The 25377-nt window shown below is 43.8% G+C and overlaps 2 protein-coding genes across 4 annotated transcripts in view; both read right to left on the reverse strand.

Annotated features, from left to right (window-relative positions):
• Window positions 1-834: 834 nt before the first annotated feature.
• Window positions 835-18590, reverse strand: LOC129135084 (beta-1,4-galactosyltransferase 3-like). The gene is made up of 6 exons (XM_054654971.2): window positions 14671-18590; window positions 7675-7910; window positions 5935-6125; window positions 5187-5309; window positions 2410-2514; window positions 835-1487 (listed from the first exon to the last, which is right to left on the reverse strand). Exons 1-6 carry the CDS (start codon window positions 14909-14911, stop codon window positions 1346-1348), a joined length of 1038 nt encoding a protein of 345 aa, XP_054510946.2. The 5' UTR covers window positions 14912-18590; the 3' UTR covers window positions 835-1345.
• A 647-nt stretch (window positions 18591-19237) lies between these two features.
• Window positions 19238-25377, reverse strand: part of LOC129134803 (galactosylgalactosylxylosylprotein 3-beta-glucuronosyltransferase 1-like) — a 28564-nt gene continuing 22424 nt past the window's right edge. For all 3 annotated transcript variants that reach the window (XM_054654485.2, XM_054654484.2, XM_054654482.2), the window contains exon 6: window positions 19238-22578. The gene's annotated coding sequence lies outside the window, so the exon portion shown is untranslated. The remainder of the gene's footprint in view (window positions 22579-25377) is intronic.

Raw genomic sequence — 25377 nt, forward strand, 5'->3', positions numbered from 1 at the left:
TGTTGCTCTCCGGGGATGGGGAAGGAAAGGCAGTGGCCAGCTCTGTTGGAGGGGGAGAAATTCCACTCCACATATTTTAATGCTATAGCCACACTGTTAGCAGAGTGTGACCCAGGCCATTGTCATCTGTGAGTCTTGCTTAAGAAACAGGTGCAAGGCTGTGGATAACCAGCTGTTCCACTGTGCTGCTGGATTTGGGCAGAAGTCTTGATTACAGCACTGGACTCACTGCATTGTATTTAACTGTCTTTACTTGTTGGTGTGAAGGCAGGCTTGGGACAGTTTCTTTTAGGACATTATTCCAGTTGTGGAGAAGAGTGAAACTAAATGTTTGTAAGTATAGTGGCATGGATGCAGCTTTTCAGTGATGAAGGAGGTTTTGCATCTTCAAGTAACAAGCCAAAATACCCTGTGTCACACTCTCAAAATAACCGGACCTGGCAGACAGTGCTACAGACTGAGTAGGCAGAGAAAGTTAGTTTACAGCAAGGGCAAAGGTTTGGGCTGACTGTGTCAGTCTCACAGTCAGGTAAGTACAAATGTTTTCCTGCCAGGGTCTCAGCTCCACTGTTGACATGTTTGACCTCAAGGAAAAACTAGTATTTAATTTCTCACAAGTATTTTATATTGAGGACAGCTCAGCCCTGAATGATACATAATGTCTGAGCAACAGCTGTAGTAGTAGATTAATTTCCCTGCTCTGAGCAGGAGGTTAGTACTAGGTGACAGCCTCAGGTCCCACTCAGTCTGCATTACTTGCAGTTACAATAAAGCTATTGCAACAGTGGTGGTTCAGGTCAGAAAAAAAAAGAAAATCAGGGATTTAAACTCTGGTTTGTCGGGTTTCAGGGCAACTTTCTCTTTTATTATACTCTTATTCAGTATTCTATAAAACTCTTAAGCCAAACACATAACTCCATTTATTTTACTCAAATTCACAAAAGATATTTATAGAACTGTAAATGGCTTCAACACCTTCTCAAAATACAACCTGTCAGAGGCCAATCTGACAGAATGGCTTGCATCCCAATTAACACTTAAGTACACAGCAGGACAGAGCTATCCAGCTACTGAACAAAGGTTCCAGAAAGCTTGGATTGGCTTACTGTCACAGACATGGCTCAGGAGTCAGTTTTACAGTGACTTGGACTATTTTTACAGTAAGCCACTGACTGTTTAGTAGCTGTCATATCCTGTTTCTGGAGCCTCTTCTAAATCTGAAACAGTTTGAAGAAAAGTGGAAGGCAAAAGGGTTAATCTCATGTGGGGCAGTTGCCACAGGAAAATGGGAGAGATTGGCTGAATGCCCCTCTGGCACCCAACCTCTGCTTTTGTTTTCAGTCTCTTAAGAAAATGGGGGAACATATCCAATGTCCACAGTGATCTTGGTATAAAGAGGATGCTTGGTCCTGGAAAGGAGCCTGAACTGTAATGTATTCATTCCGTCAGCTTTCCATGTTTTTCTGGTGTTGTGTTGGGAAGGAGGCCTGGGGGAGGAAGAAGACCTGCAGTTAGAAGAAAGAAGGTAACATTTGCAGCTGAAGCTGCAGAAGAAAGAATCTTCCAGAGGGCAAAAAAGCCCTGAGCCAATTCTTCCCACAATACAGACTGAACAGATTAGAGTGAGTTCACACTGAGTATTCCAAAGAAGGATGACAACTGGAACTGGATCCTGATCAGAGAGGGAGACCAGCGAGGTGGCAGCTAGAGTCTCTGAAAACCAAGAAGCTGTCAGCAGCTTAGAGAGACCTGGGAGTGCAAGGCAGAAGTTTGCAGCCACGGTGTACACAGGCTGCTGTAGGTAGGTTTTTGACAGGGTTGTTATGGAAACCTGAGTTTTGAGATGATACAGAGAGATCTGCACTGCCGGTATGAGAAGCCTCCACCACACTTGACCCAACACCCTCCTCCAGCTCTTCTATATAAAACAGTCTTTGATAAAGTCTCTCATAGCACCTTTCTCATGTCTTCAAACTAGAATATTGCTTTCCACTATTTTAATGGCACGTTGTAACTCCACACAGACTGAACAGCAAGCTTTTAATATTGGGAACTTGTAACACAGTGCCCCTTTAAACTGAAATCTCCCAATTTATAAGACAGGCCGTATTTTTTTCTTTAAGTTTTACTCCCTGTATAATTTAATGTTTAAATCTATGTGTTAGCTTCCTAGCTGGCATGTGTCCTTCACAATAGGAAGAAAAGGCAGGAAACTAGGAGAAACCCTTCAAATGTGAAGACAGGAGCTGAATGATTCAGTTGAAACGGATTGGGGGCTGCTTTTAAATAGCCTTCCTAAAGCAGAAAAAGCAGCAGTGACATGAGGCATATGTAGCCAGTGCTGGGGAAGATGACAGCAAGAGCCAAGCTGCCCCAAGGCCCAGAGTAGCCCCCAGCCCCACCAGGTACCTCCTCCAAGGATCTGGGATCTCTGTCTCTTCATTGTAGTCCATCACTCGGTAGCGGCCAAGGTGAGGGGATGTCCGGACTATTTTCATTCCTGCCAAGTGAATCCTGTAAAACAACATACAAAAGTGTTTGCTTGGGCATAGAGGTGCCACTTCCAGGGTTATGGTCAGAGATGATTTTCAGTGCTAATGCAATAAAAACAAAGTGCAGAAGCAGCACAGGCCACATGACCTTCTCTAGCGGGCTATAGGCCAGGCTTGGGCTAGAAAGCTCCCAGCTGCAGTGCACTTTGACAGGGCACAAGGGGATTAGAGCAAGCAGGGAATGAACTACAACAGACAGAGCATTCAAGAACAGTTCCTCTGAGTCTGACAATGAGCATTATTCCACTTCCTGCTAAGAGCGAAGCTTTTGCTGCCTAGAGGTCCATCACCTAAACTTTAAGGGAAAAGAAAAAAAAAAAGACCTCAAACTTGCAGTTTCTGAAAGGAAGCCAGTCCTCAGTTTCAAAACCAGATTAAGCCTCTCTGTTCTTCGAGAAGTGCCATTCATTCAGATGGCCTGATCAGACTGGTTCATAAAAGATTAGGGATAAATCCAGGCACCAGACAAACATATGTAAACTCAGCTGCAGTACAGTTAGATAAGAGAAGATGAACTGAAGGCTCAGAATTCCAGAACAGAGCTTCTAAGCCCAGCATTTTGGGCGACTTTCAAGCAACTCACAGCCCACTGCTGATAGCACCTATGTAACTTTGCAAAAAAAAAGTGCCTTCAATAGTTCTAGGGCTACCAAACCTCTGTTATCACAGGACAGCCCTTAGGCAGAGAAAATTCCTGTGAATGTAAGAATGAATGTTTGCTCAGTTGAGGTTATCTAACTGGCATGTTTGCAGCATTTGACTGCGTTCCATTGGGATCTGATACAGCAGGAATGTTATGAAGCTGAAAGGCTACAGAATTGAAAATATTTGTTAGGCTAGAGCCATCAGATGACTATTACACTTCACTGACAGTGTTATAGTTCCATTATTTCACATGGAGTTTTAGACAGTTTCTTGTTTTCTGAACATAAGCTTATGGTACATTCAACCATAAAGAGACAAAAAAGCAAGAACACTAAACTAGCTTTGCTGTTACATTTTTTTGCATTGCAAATAAGACTAAAACTGAATTGTTAATACATTCATTTACTGTTAAGAAGAGTCCAAGAGACTTTCCTGTAGTTGAAAATGTTAACACATGAGTGGCTCCAATTAGAATAGCGTTTTCTTCTGGTATTTGCTACAACTTGTATTAGAGAGCACTGCAGTCTGGCGACCATGAGTAGCAGCTGGCAGTTTTTTTCATTAACTCTGCTTTTTAATAAGCAATATCCCAGAAAAAAAATCATCTTTGCAAAGAATTTTTTAAAGCTGGACATTGAAATGTCAAAAAAAAGATTCATTAATTTTTTTGCCACATGGTAAGAAGTGCTTGAGCACCTCCCAAAATCCAGATCCCAGCTGGTCACTGAAGAACAGCCAGTTCATTCCTAACTTCTGCAGGCTGAGACTTCAGAATGTGAATAAATCATTAACAGGCATTGTCCAGAGCACCCATGAATCTCTGGGCCAAAACATTGCTAATCATTAGTGTAAGTTTTCTCTGAAAACACAGGCTCTAATTCCTTTCCAGAAAGGGCTATTCTGGGAGCTATATAATTCACTTGCCTTCCAGGATTCTCTTCAAAGGAGTGCACTCCTATGCATAACTGGCATGACTCTACCCTGGCTACCAAAAACCAAATTAGATGCCTAAGCATCTGCTGAATAGACCCAGCATTGTAGTACTTGATATAAAGATCTATTTTCCAGGCATTCTATTCCTTTCATAAATGCTGACTCTCTAAACAACCATACAACCTTTTAGTTGGCTTTCTTTGAAAGGCAAAGGAGGAATTCTATATCAGAAAATTTGGCTTTCAATTCCCAGATGAATACTGCTTTGAAAAAAAAAACAACCCTGTAACTTGTCACGTTATACAAGACAAAAATAACAAAGGCTTCCATGGTCAGTTTAGTTTTATAAACTCCCCATGAGTCTGCCTCAGTGCTGGATCATAAAGGTGCACAGTGCAATTCCAAAGCTGAATAAAGAAGCTGCAGCCATGATTCTGTACTTGAATTCACATTAGGCAGAGCACCTGGAACTAAACTCATCTATAGAATGCTGCTGCCATGGCAACCAAAGTACAAGAAAAACCATCAACTCTTGCTGTCACTGACTCACACTGGTACACAGGCTCCTCCATCACCCAGCACTGCAGACAAAAGATAGAATTCCTTGTGCTCCTTAATCCCAGGTATCAGTGATTAGGTAACACTTGGAGCAGCCTAAATGCACTCAACTTAAATTCCCAGCTGTCTGAGAATTAGCTGAGCACCTTCTTATTCCTCAAGCTTGCAGATTCCTTCCCTCCCTTGGGGCTGTGAACATCAGTGGAGGCACTTGTCAGCTACAAGTGGTTATAACCCCTTGCACTGAAGGCACAAGGATGTGAAATAACATTCTGCTCCCCAGAAATGAGAAAGCTTCATTTTCCCAGCACAAAGTAATTGGATTCCTAGGTTCTGGCCATTTTCTGACATTAAGCATTCCCAATACCAACAGCATTTGGGATTATAATGGTACTGCAAGCACATTAAGGAACAATGTTGTTGGTTCCTTTCCTAGGGTGCTGCTGTGCTTCACTTGCCAGCTGAGATCCATTTCAAGCCTGTCCTGTGCATTGGTACCTTGTAGCAATGTCATCATTTTCACCACCATCGCCCCAGTAGGTGTTGGGAAACCCATTCATCTTCATGTAATGTTCTGGAGTCAGAGCAGACACGCCCCCAAAAAAGGACTTGTATGGCAGACTAAAAGAGAAAACAAACAGGCAAACAAACACCACCCCCCAAAAAAACTCCTAAAAAACTCAGCCACCAAAAACCAGAGTTCACTATTGAAGGCTAATGCCTGTCCTCCACAACTAACAGTGTGATCCAAGTCACACATACATTAATTGCATACTTGCAGGCACTCTCATGACAATGCCAAACCCCAAAACAGTAAACCCAGTGTAATTCCCATCATGTTCCATTCCCCTCATTGTTTCCCAACACCTCCCCCCAAAACTGACCAAAGTAAAGCTGGTTTCAAAACTCTATCTTGGATGAGTTTAAAGTACCTGTATCCTACCACATCATATTCCACCTGATCCAATATTCCCATCTTACATTTCTTTTCTTGAAGGAAAGTCAAACAGAAACCTGCCAGTCATTTGCCAAGCTGAGCTAACTGTGGAACAGGGAACTACAGGCAAGGAAACATTCAAGACTGCACGCTTGGGTCAAAAATATCCTTTTCTAGGAAGTAACTGCTGCAAAACTAACACACAGAAAACCTCATAAAGATTGTGTCTTTCACTGTTCCCACCCATACTTTCTAACAGGAAGTGAACGAACTGGAATATATCCACAGAAAGCAAATGGAGGCACTTACGTGTACTGAAACTTATCCATGGCACTGGCCATGTGCTTGGGATAATATTCATCACAAATGTACAGGTTATAATCATTCTCAGGCACCAGGTCAATATCATGCAGGACAAGGCAGTCCCACTCTTCATCCTTCATGGCTTCCCGGACACCAACATTAAGCAGCTTTGCTCGGTTAAATGAACCAGTCCCTACCTGGAAAAGAAAACCTACATTTCTTCACCAAAACCACACAGATGTTGTTAGATAGCTCAGTTAAAATTTATTTTAGCCAAAAAGCCTTATTCAAATGAATGAATCAATACTGGCTGCAAATTCCATGCTTCCAGCTTTGAAAATGTCACCCACCCTCTTCACAACATTCTTAGCAATTGTCAGCTTTGCTGTGTCAGGGGCCTTGCACTCTTGGCACCTTTCAAGAGATCCATCCATAAGCCAATCCTCAGGTAAACATTTGTACAGCAACACTTTTGCCCTGACTACTGTTTACTAAAACTTACAAATCAGAAAAAGATCTTGGTCAAACAAAAAAGCTTCTTTGCCCTCCCAGTAAACTATTTGTTTTAACTGATGAATCCAAAACTTGCTCCCTTGCCACTGATCTTTTGCAACACCAGTCCATGTCAGGTACAAAATGCTGCTAGACCTGCACAGACTACCCTGCCAAGCCACATGTATGTATTTGACACAGACTAAAAATATCCAGCTCCACTTCAGCATTCAGTCTCCACGTTTTGCTTAGTAGTCACACTGAAGCTACAGACAAACCACATGCAAATCTCAAAAAGAGGAAAACAAAAGTTACAACTGTCCTGGGTTACAAAAGGAAAGTGCTACTGTGGGGTGTAACCAAACTGTATTCTACTTTCCACTACATCATTTTTGGACAAACTCTTAAAGAAGGGTTGTTTGCAGCAGCTGCCAGCGCACAGCCACCCCTCAGGCTACAGCTGGGTGTTACACAAGGGAAAAAGAGGCAGCCCTGTGAGGCAGGATAGTGTTTCTTTCTCTTCACACTCAGCTGTGGTACCTTCACCTGCTGGTGAAGCAGCCATCCTGAAGGGTCTCTGCTAAGGGGCCATCATGAACTCAATGGAACTAGCAGAACACCTGTCAACAACCACCAAGGACTCCAAAAATATTCTGTCCCTCATAGGACTACATCATTCCATTGTGAAAGTCCCTGCCCTGGGAGGTACCACCTGAACCTGACCACATAGAATCTCAATTTGGGGATTTGGGACACCATCACTGCTCGAGGGAACCAGAGGAGGAACAGACCTTCTACAGGACCACCGTTTTCAACACTGCAGCCATCACTTAATCAGGCTGTGACCACCATCCTGACCAACAGGGGGACAGGCTGTCACTTTAAGCCAATGTTTTTGTATTAATGTATTTATTGTAATCTTTCTATTAAGTTGTAATTCCAATCTGAAATCTTTCTCAAGGTGATTGTCTGGGGGTTCATTACTCCCGCTGGTTTACTTTCAAACCAGCACAACCACTTAGTGACAAATTTATACCCCCAGGAAAAAAAAACCAAAACCACGACAGAACCAATTAAAAGTGGTACAGTATTTCAATCATTAGCAGTCATGGAGGCAGGACAGCTATCTGACCTCCTCTCAGCCCATGCATAAAACAGTATTTCCACATCAGAAGAGTCACATTTCTTCTTCAGAACCCAGCCCTTAAGTGGTGTAGCTGAGCTTCCCAGCAGGCAGATCTGACTTGGAGTTACCTGTTGGATCAGGTAGATAGTGTAGCTGAGCTGCTGGCGCTGCAGGAAGGGATGGATGTAGTAGAGAAGATGGTGGAGGCACTTCTCCTGGTTCCTGTAGGCCACGAGGATGGCGGATTTGTAGCGGGCAAAGCAGTGAGGTGGCTTGTAGTGGCCACCAGACTGAACAAAAGGATTTCTTTTTATGATCATCCTTTCACTAGGGAGCACCTTGAAGGTGATGGTTAATGGACCAACTGTAAGGAGAGACAGAAAAAGAGTAAGTAAGATCAGTGATGTTTCTCCATCTTTTTTCAGACCACCCAGCCATGTTTGCTCCTTCAGACAGCAGCCCCACCAGAGAAGAGTTAACAACACTCATGCAGATGTGGCTCTGTGATAAATTTCACTGCTGCCTGCTGGCCAGCTCAGCACCAGGAGGACAAACTACCTGCCAGGCACCCCGAGCCCTGGCACGGCCAGCAGGTCTCACTGGGCTGCTGCACAGCTGCTTCTCCCTGGGACTGCCTGCTACTACAGCCTTGTGTTGCTTAGATGAGATCCTTGAGTAAATGGATTCACTGAAAGAAACAGCGTAGAAAATTATTCAAGATGAACAGACACATCTGCTTTTGCTACCCATTTGGAAAATTTCTTTAAGCCTCTTTCTGAAGAGATTCAAGGACAAAGATGTGCAAGTGGATATTCAGCAGGTCAGGGGAGAAACAGTTTGAAGCCTGGATGAATAGAAATGCTTTAGAAAATGTCAGCTCTACCTTTAAAAGCATTTCAAGTTTAATTTGATATTACAATCACATGCCACAATAGCTGAATTTGCTATATTATTTCATTTTATACACTTTGATAAGCAGGCAGTACTTCAAAATCTGGGAGAAGCAGATGACAGAACTGAGAAAGAAGAAAGATGTTATATTTTCAGGAACAGGCACAGGATAGCAAAAGAAACTATACATGGTTGTTGTTCTACTCAGCACCTCATTTTAAAATACAAAATATACTGGATATCTTCAAGAGTTTTTGCCTAATTAAAAAAAATCTGCATTTTTACATGAATTCTTCAGATGGAAAAATCCTGACAAGTCATAAGTGAAAAAGAATGCATATAAAGTGTCAATACCCATTTTAACACAAACCTCATTGTTACAATATAAATAAACAAATTCTACAATTGTCTAAACGCCTGTCCTCCTGGGTACTGAGAAAAACTTCCAGAAGTAGCATAAGACTTGTATTTATACACAAATCAGTGTGTCTTAATGGTTTTCTACAACTGTGAACTTTTAAGAAAATAATACACAGATGCAGAACAAGATTACCATCCAATGCTTAAATGAACTAGGAAAAAACTTTCACCCAAATCATAATTAGAAGCTGGCAATTTCAAATGACAGTTCTATTAAAAAATTCTTTGCAGGCCATGTTACCGAAGGCAAAATGGGTTTTTTTCACCAAAAGTCTGCAAGGCAAGTTTGTAGTTGGTGGTGTTTTTTTTTTTTTTTTTAATAGCTATAAACAAGATTTTCTTTTCTTTCCAAGCTGATAATTAACACTATGGCTGTCCTAAATCACTTTTTCAGTATCTTCTAAGTGAGACTCCCTCTTAAACACTGAAATAAATAATTCTCTCAAAAACCTTCTGATAACAAAGCATGAGAGAGAGAAAGCAAATATTTAAGCCTGGTGTTTAGGAACTTTCATTTGAGCAGGAGAAGGTACAGGTGTGTTTTAAGACTAAATAAGCAAGTGAGTCCAGCATATGCTTCTTTCAGTCCATCCTATATTCAAATCTGTGCTACAATTCTAACAAAAACAAACAAAAAATTGAGCCTGCCCACACCCACATCCTGTTTAACTGACACAGAAAGAAGCAACATCCCTCCACTGGTTTTGGGGGTTTGGGGTTTTGGAGTTTGGTTGATTCATTGGTTTTGGGTTGGTTGCAGGGTTTTTAGAGCAGTAACAAGACTTAAGGACTAAATTTGCCATAAAATTCTAAGTGTCCATTCTGAACCAGGGAACACTGCTACTATGAGGAAGTTGGTACACCTGACATTTCTGATGGGCAAACCTGTATTTGCTAAGTGTCTCCTCTCCTTCCTCAAGGAACACACAAATGGCATTTCCTGAAGGTCAGTCTGAAGAGCCACTGATCCCATTTCTCATGCTGTCAAAAATGTCTGGTCAGAATCCTGCTGCGTGGGTTTTGTTCATTGGTTTCTGTTTGTTGGTTTGTTTTTAAAAAGAAAGCCTGACTTTTGCTTGTCAGCAAGATTTTGCAATAGCTGACTCTTAAACATCACTTTTCAGTCCTTCTCCAACTATTTAAAATACTGGAGAATTTGATTTTCACTGCATTACCCGCAGCAAGAAAGCAGAGTACATTGCCATATATTTGTACCCAAAACAGAAGAGTGGTTCTTCAGAGAATCATTGTGTGGGCTATGAACCTAGGTCACATCTCCAGTGAACATTTCATGATGTATTTCCTACCTCTGTGCATGCAGTTTCCCTTTCCACTGTTAAGACTCCCACATTTCAGTCCAACAATGTTATCAACCTGTAGTTTATGTTGCTGTTTAGATTAATGCACTTGCTGATTATCAGATCTTTCAACCTAAGGCACCATTAACCACTGATTTGATGACAAGTGGAGCTTGCTAAAGAAGTATTATATTCAGGGATTTCAACTATAGATTATTGCTCTAAAGAAAAATAAGAAGGGGAATTAACCCCTTTTATTCTCCCACAAAGGCAAGGTTTTGTTTTCTATAAAACAATTGGGACTTTGTATTGCAGAGTAAGATTCTGCAGCAACAATCTTTAAATTCCAGAAAAAATGAGATCTTAATTTGGATGTAAGGGTATGAGTAGGATACTGTGAACAGCTTCACTCCTGTTCTCTCCTTCCATACCCAAGCATACCATTCAGGAGTGTAACATTTGCATTTTCCAGGGTTTTCAAGATATTGTGTTCTCCTATGCTGCCTGACTCCACACATCAAACAAATGAGCTCAGAAACTCAATCTGGAATATGCCAAGGGAAGGAAAAAAAATTCAGTGTGACTTACATCCCCAAAACCTCTGGCTGCCCTACACTCCTTGGCTACAAGCTACATCCTGGCTCTCATGTCTCCCTGCCGTCCAACTAACAAAAGGCTAATGCAATCTAATCCAATTAAATCCCAAATGTGAACAGAGCACTTGCATGCTGGACCAAAGAGGGATAAATAAAACTGCCAAAGCACAGCCTTGGAAAAGGAGGAAAAAACTATCTTAACACATACTAGGAAGCACAGGATCCCTGTTGAGGCAGGGCACAGAATCAACACTCCGAAGTGTCCAAGCAATTTTTCCATGGCAAATTTTTCCATGGTTCCAAAGATGTTTCTGTGCCTGCACCATCACACAGAGGGCGTTTAATAAATATGAAACTTCAGTGTACAGTTAGGTCTCACAAATCCCTGTGCTGTCAGCTGGTGCCACTGACAGCACACTCTCTGCTTGCTTCACTCCCTGGGCAACATATTTACCTATGAGGAATCCTATTGACTTTGACCATATCTATCCCACCTTATGAAAGTAACTCCAGGACCTCTGAACTCAGAGTTTGCAGCTGTCATTACCAAGCCCAATCAGAATAACCAGAACTTACACAAGATGAACAAACAGGAACAGTAGCATGGGTGAATGCTGCACTCAGATACTGCAGCACCACACATAACATTACCAGAGTCATATTTCTGTAATTCTACCAGCACATGGGAAAAGAAATAAAAAATTAGACCAACAGCTTTCATTTAAGCATCAGTTGCTAATGATAGAATACAAGGCTGCCTCAATGGCACCTGAAAATAAATCTCAGTGTTAGCACTTTTTTATTTCTCTTTCAATCCAAGAGAAGAAACTCTGGCAGCATTAGAAAACATAGCAGGAGCTACTTAATACAACAGATGGTCCTGCTCATGAAAAGGTTATGACAGATGGGAGTGAAAGGCAGTAACTACTATAAGAAGGGCTTGGAAAAAATCCTTCCACAGCATGAGCAAATTATAACCAGCAAACTTACAGACAGAACTTTCAACTATTAAAGTCCTTGAGGGCCAAACCAACTTGTTCAGCATGTACCATGTACGAAGGAAGGTACCTCTTTAAACCAAACCAGAAATAATACAATAAAGACAAATCTTCCAGCACCAAACTTTTTCCTCATGAGAGGAAAAGATGAACCGAAGCAAGACATCTTGCATGCAATGTGAGAAAGTCAGATTTTGAATTTAAAAGCTATTTAGTTATGTTTAACAAAGTATAACCCTGGCATATAAGCACTTCACTTTTTCTAAAAATAGAAGAGGAAGAAACAGGCAATGGATTATTTGTGTAGAAACTTTAACCTCTGAGGGAACTCAAGTAATTTATTGACTATATTAGTGAAGACACTGAATACCTGCAATGCTTTTCAAGTTGTTGGTCACAAAACGTTCAGTGGACACCACTAGGTACTTAAAAGCATCACTAGTCAGCAGGAGTCTAATTCCTCTAAGGCAGAGATGATTAGCAATTACACTTTAATTCTTTCTTCACAGCCCTGGAAGAAGCAAGTTGCTGCAGATTCAGGAGACAGGAAATAGACAGATGAGCTGCAAGCTGATCAACATTCAAATAGTTATCAAAATGATCTACTACATATATAAATGGAAGAAGTGCTGCACTTCATAAAAGCCCTGATGCAGAAACCATTTAAGCCATTTGGAATCCTTCCAGGTACTTTAACACACTTTAGAGTGGGCACAGTGACTTATTACCAGCTCTGAGCAGGAGGCTGAGTCCTCAAGAATTGATTTGAAATCTCATTTAATAGAGTTTATGAAATTAATATTAAAAGGCATTGCTCTCTGCAATATAATGCTTCCAAGAAGCATCAGTCTCATGAGAGATGATGGCAACAACTATTCAAGACATTTATAAAGTATTTATATCTCAATTCATATGCTCCATCACGTATAAAACAAGGGACAACTCCCTCACAAAATAGCATGCTTCTCAGCTAAGAAAAAAGCAAAACACCCAGAAGAGGCTGGCATGCAGTGATAGAAGGAATAATTTACATCCTATATTTACAGGGAAATACCACTGAGTAAAAGTTAAGCAGTAGCAGAGACCTTAAGCTGAATTTGTATCAGTGCTCCAAATTACTTGTGTTTCACTTCATCGATGGTTCATATGCTCAGCTCAGTATTTTTATACAGCAAAACTTACACAGTTACTTTGCCTCATGGTTGGCTTTTTTTTCCTCCCAGACAACTTGCTGTTGTTTCTGTATGTGACTAACATCATGTTTCCATTTTAGCTCTGAAGTACCGCCTGCAGGACCATCCCCTCTTCTCAGCACTCTCAGTGACGGGCAGAAAAGGAGTTCTTACAAAGATTTCCCAGCTCTAAGAGCACAGATTAGAGTAATTTTACTCTGCATCCGCCTCCTCCATATACGTCACTACTTTTACTTATCTGATGGTTTGCAGGCAAGCTACAGAATTGTTTGGTTCTTTCTTTTTGACACTAAAGCTGTCTCATTTGACTCTTAGGAGAGAGGATTTTCATCAGTAGCAGACACAAGTTAGGTGCAGTCATGTTTCTGCTGTGCTTTTTCAAATAAAACAATTCAGCCTGAAACAAGGAATTGTTGCTTCCCAGAACTGAATGGGCTGCAGTGCACTGAGACCATGACACCCAGCACCTGTGCAAAAAGGCTCTGTGCTACCAGGATTTCAGGAGTTAGTAGAGCTATTTCTGAGGGAAATGCTGAAACACACACCCAAAGCTATCATACATACTGTGTGTACTTAATTTAACTGCAAGCAACAGAGGAAGGAAGGAAACATCTCAAAAGAGCAAGCATCATTACAAAGATTGCAGCCTGAGCAGGCTCATCCAAAGGGTCCCAGCAGAGCTCCCCAACCTAAGTAAGCAACTTGACACAAGAGCAATGGCTTCCCACAGAACTTCCACGTGAACCACGGCCAACCATTTGCTCTTAATGGGCTCCATGTGCAGTGATCAGCTTTCCTAGAACAGCAGTCCAAGGCTAGGGGCTAGGTGTAGATAACATTTAGACATGCAGAAGCCTGTGCACTATGGACAAACCTGACAAGAGTAACTTACTACACAGTACTCTAAGAAGGTGATGGCCCCAAACCAGCTCTAAGTGCATGCTGATGGAACTGAATCCATTCATGGCTGGCTGAGTCAAAGGGATTCACTATTGCCTGAGCAGCACCACCACTCTACTAGAAACACATCCGCTTTATACACCTGGTTTCACTTTGTACTGACTTAAAATTTCTCAACTGCTTTAGTACTGCAACAACTGGATGAATGCTGCTTCTTAGATCAGCTCTGGTTTGGCCCTACTGTGAATGCAAATTAACCTCTGACCAGACTTTTAAGTCTAACACAGAAGTTTCTAAGCCTAAAGGATGTGTAACAGTCATAGACTAGAAGATCACCATGAAGAGCAAGGTGCCATCCTCATACATCCTCCTTAAGCTGATTTGAAGTCAACTTAATCAATTTATATTGAACTACAGATTTGATATCAGGCTAAGACAAAGAATCCAGGAGTTAAAGTCAGAGGTCAATATTATGCAGTTTCTGAACTGTTGGGTCATTTTACACAGACTGCCAAGAAAAAAACCAAAAAAGCATTACTAACTTGATATTATCACCATGCACTGTTTTCACTCTTGCTCTACAATCTTGACATCTGTGTAACCAAATTCTCAGTATTGGAAATCTGTAAGCCAGTAAAATACTTTTCCTTGCACAAGCAATAAAAACAACACAAGTTGTTAAGAGGAGAGAATTTTGTCAGTGTAAGTACATCAGCACACCTGTTTCAAAGTTTGAAGAAGATACAACTTACATTTATGACACGTTCAGGGTTATGAAGGAGGTTCTTTCAAACCACCTTTCCATGGTTTTTCGAGGTTCATACCTACCCAGGACTGGGGACTGCGCTGAGCAGTAGGGCATGGTGTCTTCATTGGGAGCCCGGGTGAACAAGCTGAGGTTTGTGTACACATCGTGGGGCTTCGAGTAATCCACCACCACCTGAGGCGACTCTGCAAACCCGCGAAACACACGCGAAGGTCCGCCTCGGTAGAGGATCAGGATAAATATTGCTTGGAAGACAAACACAAACAGCAGGAAACAATGATTTTCCATACGGGAGAGGAACATAGTTTTTAGCCCATGCTCCAGGATCAGGGCGGTGAGGAGCTGAAGTGCCTTCCAGGGGCTGCCGTTCCACGCTCTGGGCTACATCGCTGTGCAGACCTCCTCCTCCTCCTCCTCCTCCCCCTCCTTCTTCTCCTCCAACTTTCGGAGGCGACAGCGTGCTCCCCTAGCTGGGCTTCATCAGGACGCCGAGAGCCAGACCTCCCCTTCCCGGTGCGAGCTGAGCCCGGTGGGCTGGAGGAAGGGAGGAGCCGGCCGAGCCAGAGCCAGCCCGCTCGGAGCCCCGGGGCAGCGGCACGGGCTCGCTGTGGCACAGGCGCAGCGCCCGCCCTCCCCCGCCCGCCTTCGGGCGAGACTACAGCTCCCAGAATGCACGGCGGGGCAGGGAGGGCGGGCGGGCGGTGCTGCCGCCCGGCATGCTGGGAGATGTAGTCATCTCCCCCTCCCTCAGCGACCGCCGCTGTGGGCGAGGAGGGAGAAGGATGGGGTGGCTGCTGAACTGCCCCCCGTGTCGTCTCGTCGGTGAAAACCCGACTACTGTCTCCACTTTAAGTTGGCTATTACACTGGTCAGGGAGAGATGAATGGAAATTTAGACATTGCAATTGACTGCCCAGGGAGGTGGTGGAGTCTCCGTCCCTGGAGGTGTGTAAGGAAAGACCGGGCGTGGCCCTCAGTGCCATGGGCTAGTTGCCATGGTCGCGTTCGGTCGTAGGCTGGACTATAGAAAAGAGTCAGAAGTCTTTTCTAAACTGATTTGATTTGGTGATTCTGTGGAATGGATACATCTCAGCCAGTGCCTAAAGGGATCACAGCAACCTGGCCGCTGCGAGAGGCCTCCTGCCATGGCCATGCTGCCCTGAAAAATTTCAGCTTTTATGCCTCTCTCTTCTCTGGCTGCTTAAAAAAAAAAAAAAGATGGGGCCTATATTGTGCTGTCAGTCATTTTTGTGCCTGCTTTTGATTAAATGCAGGAGAGGAAAAGACATTTTATAGACATTAAATTCCTACACGGCTTCAAAGAAGAGTTGGCGTTAGCCGTGTTTGCAGTGGGGAGAAGATTAGAAGGAAATCTGTGAGGGGGAGCAGGCTCCATGAGCTCAGCATCAGGCTCCCTGAGTTCCGCATCCCGCTCCAAGGCATGCACTGGCCCAGCAGCCCAGCCCATGAGTGCTGGCCCAGACCAGGCACAGCACTGAGCACTGGACAGGCTGCCCAGACAGACTGCCAACCTCTTTCCCGGGAGAGATTCTAAAGCTGTCTGGACACAGTCCTGAGGAACGTACTCTAGGGACCCTGCTTGAGCGAGAGGGTTGGACCAGATGGTCACCAGTGGTCCCTTCCAGTCTCACCTGTTCTGTGATTCTGTGTGCTGCTGTTTGCCTTCCAAATGGGATGGCATAGCAAGAAGATGGGGGAGAGAGTGATATCACTTTTATGAGGAGTTGGAAGTACTCTGGCTTTAGAGTTGGACTGAGATGTATGAGACACATCTATGGGAAACTTGATCTCAGTCATTCTCCTGAGCAGAACAGGCCATTATTCAATTAAAGCGGATTGCTTAAGGCCTGGATGCAAATTGTCATAATTTCACATTTAATTTTAACTTAATTGGGTTTTTAAATAAAAAATGTAGAGAACTTTTCTTTTCCCCGGGCAAAGTCTTGCTTTACTGAAATCCACGCAATGCTGCTGCCACAAGGTTGCTTTTTTTGTACACCTACATCTACTGTTTGCATTCTTCTTGTGCCATTCCCTCTACAATGACAGCAACCCACCCTGCTTGCCTTCCCCTCCATAAAACAAAGCAACACTCGCTGTTCTGCTGATAGTTCCAGCAAGTACAATGCCAAGGACAGGAAAGAATTAATCTCTGCATCAGCTGAGAAACAAAGAAAGGAATCAAGATTTTCATGGTATGACCTGGGGCTGCAGATGGCAATTGTTTCAGGGCCAGTAGTGCTTTATGTTTCTCAATCCCTCCTTGGGTCACAGTAGGAAATGTCAATGGAGGAAGAATTTGGACAAAGCATGTGTGCCTCCCTCTCTCTTAGAGAGGGGAGCAGCTGGACCATTAGAGCTCCCCCAATTCAGTGGCTCTGCAATTTCCTTGCAGTCAGGGCTTAGTTGTAAAAATTGCCACCCTGTGCCAGTTCTTGGGCAGAAGAATGAGGTCAGATGGAACCTAATCTGTATTTTCACCTGTGTGCATATTTGTTCTCCAGACTGGAAAACTAAACACAGCTAGGCAGATCAGCTGTCTGCAGAGGAGCCAGCCGGAATGTGTTTCTGTGTGGGCTCGGAGAGCTGAATCTCCAGGTGTGTCTCCCTCAGGAGCCTTCCAAACCAAATACAGTTCCTCTCCTTCCGCTTCAACCACGAGCACTGGAATGAGTGGATCATAAACCCAATCACGAGGCTTTTCCTCACCAGAAAGCAAGCAAGCCAGGAAGAGCAAAGTACTGGTCAGAAACTTCATGGTGCCAGCAGGTCTGAGCCTTTTCAAGGTCACAGTGCTCCTGTTTTAAACAGAGCTGTGGAAACTGGGGTGTGTTTTGAATTAAAAATGAATTGGATTGCTTAAATGCAAAAAAAAAATCTTGTAACTGTCTCCACTGAAGTGTGAAAGGGAGGTGGGAGGAATTTTAGCAACCTTTGTGCAGAGATTTATTGAGGGCAGTGATGGAGGAAAACAATATGAGACTGGATCTGTAAGAACCAGGCACTGGGCTGGATTCACAGTCAAAGGTCTGCCTTTCTCATTTTCACACAGCTCCCTGGGAAATTAGGTTGAATGCATTAAAAAAACCAACCAACCAATCAAAAAAACCCCAACCAAAGAAAAAAACCCCACAAAACAAAATGCCCAAAACAAACAAACAAACAAACAAACAAACCAACAACAACAACAACAACAACAACAAAAAACCAACAAAAAAACAAACCAAAAAACACCCAAACCAAACCAAATACCATCTTCAATGGAGCTTGAAATTAAGTTTGTGCAAGAGCCTCTGGATTGTCCCAAGGGAGGGGGCTTTCCCTCCCTCCAAGTGCGGTTGCACTTCCAATCAGGCCTGAACATGATGAGAGACTGAGAGGGATGCCTCACTCTGTTTAATGAGATTCATTCTTGCTTGCTCTTTTTCTCTCCCTTTCTCCTCCATGCCCTGTCTCCTGGGGGCTGCACTAGATCCCCACTGAAAGTGCAGCAAAGTGGCTTTGGGAAGCTTTGCCTTGAAAATGCAGGGCCTGAGGAGGGGAGGAGCAGCTGGTGTAGCAGAGTGGTTGATACCAGGCTGGGTGCTCATACAGTGCTGGTCAATGCATTATCCAGTGCCCTCTCAGTCCCCAGGGTTTCCATTAAGGCAAGAGGGAGGTAGCATTAGTCCTTGTACAGGTGGATGCTTTCAGCCAAGCAGAGCCATCCCTCATTTTTGGGGAGTGAGGTGGTTTTAAACCATGACACTGTGTTTCCTAGTGAGGTGCATGTTTCAAGTACTTTGGCCACAGCATTTTTTTCTCAGCCTTTTGCAGGACCTTGGCTTGTAAACTTCACATTGTTCTTCTAGCAACACTTTTGTGAATGTTATTTTTTTTATTACATAGGTATGAACTTGTAAACTTCACATTGTTCTTCTAGCAACACTATTGTGAATGTTATTTTTTTTATTACATAGGTATGAATTTGGCTTGGTCTCTAGTATGCTAAATTTTCAGCAAGGCTTCCTCAGAAGAGTTTTAAAAATGCTTCCATGTTTCTGAGAGGTGGATAACCTGCTGTTAAAAAACCCAGATAGCTGATGTCATATACCTTGAACCAGTGATACAGCAAATTAGTGAGAGCTTTAGAAACAGAACCTGGATATCCAAGCTTCTCCTAGGCTTGTGGAAGAGCCAACAGTGGGCTTCTGTCAAACAGACATTTCACTAATAGGCACCCTTCCCCTTGGGATGGAGAACTGACTGCCTGCCCTATGTTTTGACCATCACTCAATTCTGAGTCATGGTCAGCACCTTTACAGAGCAATCGCATTTGGGATGGACACCATGCCCAAAATGACTGCTAGAGACGCCATGAGACTCTGGAGTTTAGCCTATTTTCTCCTGTCTCCTATTTCCTTTATCTCCATAATGCAGGCAGCGGTCTCAGGGACCTGAAATGTTTTTACTTGACTTTCACTTGTAACATTTAGGTCAGAGGAAGAGTGAAATGAGTGGCCTTGAAATGAGAACACTTTAAATAGATATTTTTCCCATTATAAATTCTGCTGTGTTTTCCTGGAAAAGGAGTAAGGACTTAGGCTGCAGACAAAACAATGCAATATCATACTATTCACATCATATTTAATAATGCTCTAGTACCATTCAATATAAATAAATAACCATTAAAAAGTACTTTCTCGACATTCTCTTTTGTTCATCAATAGTATTTTCTGCAACAGGAAAGGTTAGTAATATTCATTGGTTGGTGAGTTGGATGAGTCTCAGAGAACATGAATATCAGGTACTAAGATGCTAGTAAAAACCAGGCACTGGGATGCCTTCTCTTGTTTAAATACCTCAGGCTTGATCTGCAGCTTTCCCTCCTTACTGCACTCACTTCCCCTGAAGCCTGTAACCCTGACAGCTGCTTCTGTCCTGGGCTCTCCCACCCCACTCTGCTGGCAAACAACCATCTTATCTTGTGGTGCCTGTTACTCACCCACCCTTAGCTGATACACCTTGGCCAGCAGCAGTCCTTGCTATCCTCAGGCTGCTCTACAGGGAACATAGTCTTTGTGTTGAATAGGTCCATCTGTCTGCTAGCCTGGAATGCCAGCTGTCCAGATGAGGTTTTGGTTCTGCACAATGTAGTGACTGACAGAACTTCTTGATTCACAGAAGGATTGCTCCACAGGGCCAGGCTGGGGCAAGAATGGAGGTGGTGCAATAGGGCTGGTCTTGAGAGCTGACTCTGACCAAGACTGAACTGACAGTGTAGTACATACAGAAAAAGTAATTTTACTTTCTTGTAAGGATGTAGAGAGAACAGCTCTCTAAAAATATGTGTGTGGTGGGATCTGTTACAATGGGAATAGATCCTTGCTACAGACACTCACTGTCAGTGCCTAAACCCTATGTAGGACCTGTGTGAGGTTAAAGGCCAGAGAATTAATCACCACATCTCCTCCTGTTCATACGGGCAGAAACTTGGCCCATCTCAGAGGAGAAAATGGAGGATCATAAATCAACTCCTTTATTCCCTTGCTCTTGCTCATTCATTGAAACCACAAAGAAGGGGACTTAATCTTGGGTTAATGCTGGCTAGAAGCACTGAGCCCACCAGCCTCTGGCAGGGTGGGCTGGTGAAGCTCACTGGAGTGCATGCCCTGCTACCTTCTGCAGAGGGCACTACAAAAAGCTCTGACAAATGCAGAATGAAAAGCATTCTGTGGATGCTGGACTTCCTTCATGCTATAAGGTGCCAGTAAGCTCTGTAAGGACCTTTCTACAGTCCAGAGAATACATTGCTTTCTCACCCCATTCAATATTTCCTTCATACTGAGACAGCTGGCAGAGTGGCCTTGCATTCTGGTGAGTTTATCCAGACAGGCCCTGGCCTTAGCCTCAATAAATGCAGTCTCCATTTCTGTAGTTGTTGCCTATTATTTGATTTCTCCTGTCTCTCTCTCTGAAAGGAGGCATCTCATCCCCTGTGCCTCTCCCATACTTTGGTCCCCTCCTATAGCAGGATGCATGGCTGCTCTTTCTCCACTCAGGGAATATGGACCAACTCCCTCTCTCAGATACCCTTCAAAGAGCCCCTTTCATGGAGGCTTCCTGAGAGCCCATGGGGACTATCTGCTGAGTGAGGCAGTCCTTTGCTCATGTTTTTACCTCCGTGTGATTGCTTGGGAGCCAGAAACTTAGTGCCACCCACGTTTGTTGCATAAAAGAACTGTGATTTCCTCTGCTGTACTGCCCCCCTTGCTGAGTTTCTGATTATATTGCCAGTTTAAGATACCATTGTAAAGAAACCCCAGGGAGCACAGAACATATGACATTCATCGGTGAACACCAAGCTCCACTGTTCTGAGGCAAGGGGGAAAATACTTTTTCTGCATGAATATGTCATGTGACCTAAGCTAAAAACCAAAGTTTTTTTCCTAAACAAGGAATAGGCAGAGAAGAATTCTAGTATAAATAAATCAACAAATAAATAAGTTTCCTGCTAGCCCTGAATTCCTTGGGCAAGGGATGACTCAGTTGCTTATAACTTTCTCCCAGCTGTGAAATCCTTGATGTGTTTTGAATGCCTTAAGCCTTGTTTCTCATGGCCTGAGTGAAGACGGATTTAAAGATCTGCTCAGAGGGGTTTCTGGGTCATTCAGGGAGTTTTCCTGGAAAAGTCACAGCGACACTACTACCCACGCACACATATGGTACCAACACTTGTGCTTTTAATCCAGTGCATCCTTCCTTCGGTCCTCATTTGCACCTCCTGTTTTGTAGGCTGCCTCCCACCTGGCTGTCTTCCTGTTTTATTGAGGCAAAGGGAAACCCTTCCACATGACACTCCTCTCTCTTCACAGCACCACACACTCCTTTCAAAGTTCAGCTGGAAGACCTTGCCACATTTGTTATTTCAGTTGTCATGTATGTGCTCAAGATAGGCTTTCCGATGATGTCTCCACATTCCTTGATGTTCTCATAGCAGATGAGTGCAGGCTGAGGGTTCCTCTTCTCTGAGCACTTCTCACCCACCTCCCTCTCAGAGAGTTGTCTTCCTCTCTGGAGGTCCAGGAAGCAAGTCCATGCACATGATTTGAGGCTCCTGAAGCACCTGATGGTGCTGCAGCAGGCTTCCAGGCCTTGAACACATTCAAGTCCACCCATCTTTGCCCCTGTTTTCTGCTCTCTGCAGCAGCACATGGAGGCATGGCCTCTGACATACAGTACCTGCCACTCCCAGTGCAGGAGAGGAACTTCTGCCAGAGGTGTCTGTGCCTGGGGATCTCAGATGGAGTTTTCCAAAACAACCTTAAGCAGGGACAGTTCAAGATCTGAGCTGAGGGATAGGCACCACATCCCTTCTGAGCTCCCAAACCCCAAATGAGGTTCGTCAGCACAGGTTCCTCTCCAACACTGAAGGCTGATCTGTGTACATATCAGAGTGCATCCCTCAGAGGGAGAGACTCTCATGCCAGCTTTGCTTTAAAGCTGTTTTGAGAGCATACCAGCCTCAGGCCAACAAGTCCATGTTTGTGCTTTAGTGACAACTCCTGTCCTTGAACTACTGCAGTTCACAGTTACTGTACTGAAGCTAAGGTTTTGCAAGATGCCAGGAGAGACCTTTGGAGGCACCTGCACCCATCCTGGATTTCAGCCTCTGTGCTGGCACAGTGGAGAATGAAGATCACATCTAGTAAGTTTAAAGAAATGGTTAAAAGTACAGGGCCCAGTGGGGAAGGGAAGCACTCCTCTCCTAGGTGGGGAGGATCTCAGGGCATCACCTCAGGTCTGTCCCTCCTTATTACACCTCTTTGGGCAATGGGAGCTGTTTGGAGTGGTGACATTTGGGGTGTTTGTCATCCTCCAGCAGTGGAACAGAGCGCTGGGCAGGACAGGCAGGGTGCACAGTTGCTATGGTTGCTGATGAACTTCAGGAACAATCACAGCTCTCTGCCTCTGTCAAAACAAACACAAGGTGAGGTAAGAAGGTGTAAATACAACATGGCTATCCCCCCTGGCTCAGGCAAACACCTTGCAGGCATCAGTGAACAGGTTCCTCCTGAACTGTGCATGGCTTTGGGCTGGGATATGGCTGAAGAGCTGCAGGGATTCTCTCTCTGCACTAGAGTCTTAGCTGGGAGATTTTATTTACAAATTAGAGAAAGTTTCTGACAGATTTTTTTGTTGGCACTTAAAGTCATTATTTTAACTTCTCTGATAATTTTTTTAAAGAAAGAGTAGGAGGATGAGATCTGAGGATCTATTCAGTCTGTCTGGAAGCTGTGAAATGCAGATGAACCTTCTCTCTTTCCAAATTTCACAATAGCAGGAGTCCTGTGCTAACCTAAGCACACTCTTCTCTTTTGGATGCCTGTGAATAAAAATTAGCAATAAGAACAGGTAGTTTTTATAACACCAGTCTTCTGTGATAGTTTTCAGGACTTTAAGAAAGAAAAATATGAGGTGAAGTTAATCTTCATCTCCTGTTCTCAGAAGGCAAAGCCTGTGTTTCAAAGGTGTTTCAATACAGTCAGCAGGGATGTATGCTGTGATAGCTTTGGTGCTCTGTGGCAAGCAGCCATGCAAGTGGTCCAATTAGAGATTAGGGGAGTACCAAATCCCACACCAAGCAATGACTGCCTGACTCACATCTGTAGGATTTAAAGGGAAGGAGGGCTCTGGGAGGTCTTGGACTTAACTGGCTTGATCTGATCCTCAAGGAGGACTAATTGCCAGGAGGGAAAGATGGAAACATTCTTCCTATTGTGTCTAAGAACAGAAGAACCTCAGGGGAGCAATTTTGCCTCTTTTTGTTCTCAGCACTGGCTTATCTAGATCATGTCTATCAATGTTCTGAAGCTCAGTCGCCTTGATAGTATGAACTTCTAATACACTGAAGCCTTCAGCAGAGATCTCAATTTAAAATTTTAAGAGATGCAATCTAAAGATTTTGCTTGATTGCTATTGATAGTCAAGCAATTTACCTTGCATGTGTCTCCTGGAGTAGATGCCACCTGCCAACCTGATGTGTCAGAGCAGCTGCCCCACATGACAGGCAGTGGTGCAGAAGGATTGTGGTCAAAGTGACTGCTAATGCAAGTACAAAGATCCTTAAAAATCTGCAGAGTTGATCCAGCCAACAATCTGATTGAAACCATTGGAGAGGATGGCTTGGATTAAGGTGCAAGTCCTGCTGGTGAATCAGTGGCAGTGTCTTGACCTTGTAGGCTGGTTGCTTTCCTTTGCCATAACAAATCACTCATGGGAAGCCATTCTCATGAGACTCCATAGCTGGTGCATTACATCTCTTATGGAGGATGGCAGAGTGTTTGGCCAGGGAGAGAGGCGAGGACAAAAGAGCCCATCCAAAAATGGCACATTTGTGAAACATTACATCTGCACTGTGCATCTCCAATGGAGCAGCCTCTCCTCTGGCAAGTAGGCAAGGAGGATCTAATCTATCTGAGTTTTTATAGGCCTGCTCACCCTGTATAAAGTAAGTGATTCCTGCAGAGCAGTTAACTGGACTGTGAGTCCTTATGAGATGAGTTTGGGCAATCATAGGCAACTGCAGACTCAGCACGGGTGAGTGTGCAAAATGAGCCTGTTGTAGTGGATCTCACAAAAGCACTGGTGAAAAGAGGAGCTTCTGCCTAAACATAGGCATAATTTATGGGTTTCTAGGATATCTATAATATTAATAAAAAGCTGTCAGAAATGGTACAGGGTTTGTGCCCTGTAGGAGGGACAGGTAGGCTACCCCAGGGTCCCTACAGTGGCACCAGGTGTCTGTGTTTAGATAACTGACTCCAGTCCCTTCCATCTGCTGCTGGGTGTGCAGGCACTGGGATTGCTTTGCACTATTTGTGTGGTGTCACTCAGAGATGATGAGGTACTGTGGCAATGCTGAGTGCAGCTTCTAGTGATGCACACAGAGATCAGTGCAGGAGTTGAAATACTCATGACTGCCTATATAAAAGCTGTCAGTTTTATTTCCACCGGTAGAGCTGAGCTGAGGTGTACATTGGGGTCAAAACTAAAAGCACTCCTGGAATATCTTCCAAAGTAGGACTAAATCATTCAGCATCCTGTGTCCTGACACGGTTATGACTGATTTCAGAAAAAGTTGGGTACTTCAAAATTGGGATACTTTTATTCTTTTTGGACTTTTGGGGCAGGAATCTCCCATTGAGATCAGAGGGCATGGCATCTGGACACTTCTTCATCATCATTCTCTTTCTAAGAACATATCAGTTATCTCTGATCCATTCCTGCCTCACCCATGGTGGTTGCCATAATTCCCCATCCTGCTGCTGAACCCTGCTCTGTGAACTGCAAAGGCATTCCTAGTGCATTCAGTATTTCTCCTCAGCTAGCTCTGGGAGCATTGGTACCCAGCACCTCAAACTGAGAGAGTCTGTGTAGGTTGTGCTTTGCTGGTTCCTGTTCTGAGGTGCTCTAAGCATTCCATCAGCCTTTCCCTGCTGCACCCACACCCCAGCTGTTCATGCAGGATAAAAGCTGAAGGGGGATGCATGAAATGCAGGATAAAAGCTGAAGGGGGATGCATGAAGCACTGCACAGGTGGCAGGGCTGCCGGAACAAAAGGTTGCCTGCAGCAGTGTGATCTCATTCCATGCTGTAGGACAACTCCCACACAAAGGGAGTTTACAGCTGGATGAAAGAGTCCAGGGGCAAGAATTTGGCTTGTCATTATACTGAGTTAAACTGGGGGATTCTGCTGCTTCTTTTCTC

Source organism: Agelaius phoeniceus, chromosome 2 (assembly GCF_051311805.1).
Source record: "Agelaius phoeniceus isolate bAgePho1 chromosome 2, bAgePho1.hap1, whole genome shotgun sequence".
Classification (NCBI taxonomy): domain Eukaryota; kingdom Metazoa; phylum Chordata; class Aves; order Passeriformes; family Icteridae; genus Agelaius; species Agelaius phoeniceus.